Source organism: Bison bison, unplaced genomic scaffold, assembly GCF_000754665.1.
Source record: "Bison bison bison isolate TAMUID 2011002044 unplaced genomic scaffold, Bison_UMD1.0 scf7180017864200, whole genome shotgun sequence".
Lineage (NCBI taxonomy): Eukaryota > Metazoa > Chordata > Mammalia > Artiodactyla > Bovidae > Bison > Bison bison.
This window is the reverse complement of record NW_011494772.1, coordinates 6,773,996-6,776,524: the sequence shown is the minus strand read 5'-3', so window position 1 is coordinate 6,776,524 and position 2,529 is coordinate 6,773,996. Positions and strand designations below refer to the sequence as shown.

At 48.1% G+C, this 2,529-nt stretch overlaps 1 protein-coding gene across 1 annotated transcript in view; it reads left to right on the top strand.

Moving 5' to 3' along the window:
• HDAC6 (histone deacetylase 6) overlaps positions 1-2,529 on the top strand; it is an 18,495-nt gene that overhangs the window by 13,159 nt on the left and 2,807 nt on the right. The window contains 2 exon segments of the mRNA XM_010844348.1: positions 1-101; positions 1,556-1,705. Coding sequence (XP_010842650.1) covers positions 1-101; positions 1,556-1,705 — 251 coding nt within the window.

Below are 2,529 nucleotides of genomic sequence, written 5' to 3'. Positions count from 1 at the left end.
GCACAGGATTCACTGTCAATGTGGCCTGGAATGGACCCCGCATGGGTGATGCTGACTACCTGGCTGCCTGGCACCGTCTGGTGCTTCCTGTTGCTTACGAGGTATGATTCGGGGTGCACGTGATGAGACTCTGTATGTGGTAGTGAGTGTGCGTGTGTCCAACTTACAGGTGACTGATCCTGTGAGAGGGCCTGTGGGTGACAGTAGTGATGGCTTTGGGTGAAGGGATGTGACTGTGTGATGGCTTTTGGGTATGTCTGTGCAGTATCTGTCTGTGACTGCCCTCTGTGTGTAACTGTGAGGACTTCTGGGTGTGTGAGAGTAATCTTGCCTGGAAGTGTGCCTGGTTGTGAACATGTCCCATGTGTACACCATCACTAGTGCTGGTCTGTGTGTGATGGTGGCCCCATGTGACTGCCATCTCTATGGAACTGCATGGTGTTGAGGGGTTTGAGTATGTGTGAGACTCTACGGGTAGCTATTTGTCACTACCATTGCTCTGTGTGATGGCTATGATATTGTGCATCACTGCACATTGCTCTCTCTCTGACAGTCATCTCTCCAAGTGTCTGCTATGGTCTATATATTAATATATATTTGCCTGACACTGAGTGGCTGTAGGTAACTCTCTTCTCCATGTGTAAACCATGAATGTCTGTGGCAAATCATGTATGCATGACTTACTCTGAGGGTTGATGAATGTGAGTGCCATTTTTGTGACCTCTGTGCAGACATGCATGTTCAGATGTGTATGTATGTCTGTGCACAGTGGCTGTGACTACCATCTATGTTTGTGTAACTCTGAAATAGTATGTGTGTGACTGTGTGCAAGTGTCCATCTCCTGTGGGTGCAACAGCATGTATGACTATTTTGCCTTTGGTGGTGACGTGTATAATTGTGTTGGTGCAGGAGTAGCTGAGGATTACTGTTCCCTCTGAGAAATTATGTATGTGTGTGTATGTGTGACTAATACCATGAATAGTCCAGTCTGTATGAGACTGTTTGATTGTGTGTGGCTGTATGTGACCATCTTCTGTGTGTGGTTCTTTTGTTGTCATCTTCTATAATGGAAGCATGTGTGTACCTCTTTTTAGCACTGTGTATAAACCCTGTGTTGTGCACATGTGTCCCATGTTTGATCCAGGGAGGGGAGCGTTTGCCTCTTGGTCTCAGCCTTGGGGGTGTATGTGAGAACATAATCTCTCTGTTTCATGTCACTGTCTCTTGACATGAGTCTCCACAGCTTACAATTCTGCTTCATGTTCCCATCCATCCATTTCTCACATCTGCATCTCTCTGTATCTTGTGTCTCAAAATCTGTGTCTGATGTATCCATGTCTCCAAGTCTCTCTTATGTCTCCATGTCCTGCCCTCCCTATTTTCAGGGCTCTGGGCTTGTGTCTCCTGGGCTCCGGGTCCCATGTCTCCATCCCTCTGACTTGCATCACCCTGTTTTCATTTGTCCTTGTCTCCATGTCTCTGGGTCTCCCTGAGCTACTAAGTCCCCATGCCCCCTCCTTCACGCTCAGTGTGTTTCTTCTCTCTCTGCCTCAGTTTAACCCAGAACTCGTGCTGGTCTCAGCTGGCTTCGACGCTGCTCGGGGGGATCCTCTGGGCGGCTGCCAGGTGTCGCCTGAGGGCTATGCCCACCTCACCCACCAGCTGATGGGCTTGGCCAATGGCCATATCATCCTAATCCTAGAGGTAACTCTCTCAGTCCCTCTTCCCATGGTCGGAGGATGGTCGGGAAGACTTGGGTGTCCCCACCTGGGGTTGTGAGCATACACTGGGCATTAATAACACCAGCATGAGCAGCTTTAATTGAGTACTCACTATGTGCAGGACACTTCTCTCAGCACTTAACATGCGTAACTAATGTGTTTACTTAAAGCAGTCTTGTGAGGTAAGGTCTGCTGACCTTATCATTTTCCTCTCTCAAGATCAGGGAAGCCGAAACACAGAGAGCTGTAGTGACTAGCCAGAGATCACACATTTAATAATGGCAGAGCCAGGCTTGGACCCAAGCAGCCTGGCACCAAAGCCTGGTGCTTTTTACCTCTGCTTGAGCTGCATCCAACAAAATCCCAGGACAAAGGAAGTTCACTGACCTTTTGTAAATTACTCAGTGCCCCTGCCCCTTGTACCTCAGTATCCTCGTCTGTAAGGTGTGGCTGGCTAATCGTGGAGGGGTGCCTGGAACATCATAAGCCTTGTACAAGAGCTGTAGCTTATTGTTATGCATTGTTCATATGTTAGTTTTACCCTCTCAGCAACCTTCTGTGCTGTTATTATTGCTCCTTTACAGATGAGGACAAAAAGTCACAGAAAGATTAATTGACTAGCAAGATGTCCCACCATGTGCCCAGGCCTGCTTGTGGCAGGGCAGAGTAGGTGGAACTCTTTCCTCAGGTAGCCCGGGTTTCAACCTCAATGCTACTTCTTACCATCTGTTAGGATCTCAGACAAGTCATCTAATCACTCGGAGCCAAAGTTTCTTTATCTGGAAAAAGAGCAGAGACTGGGGTTCC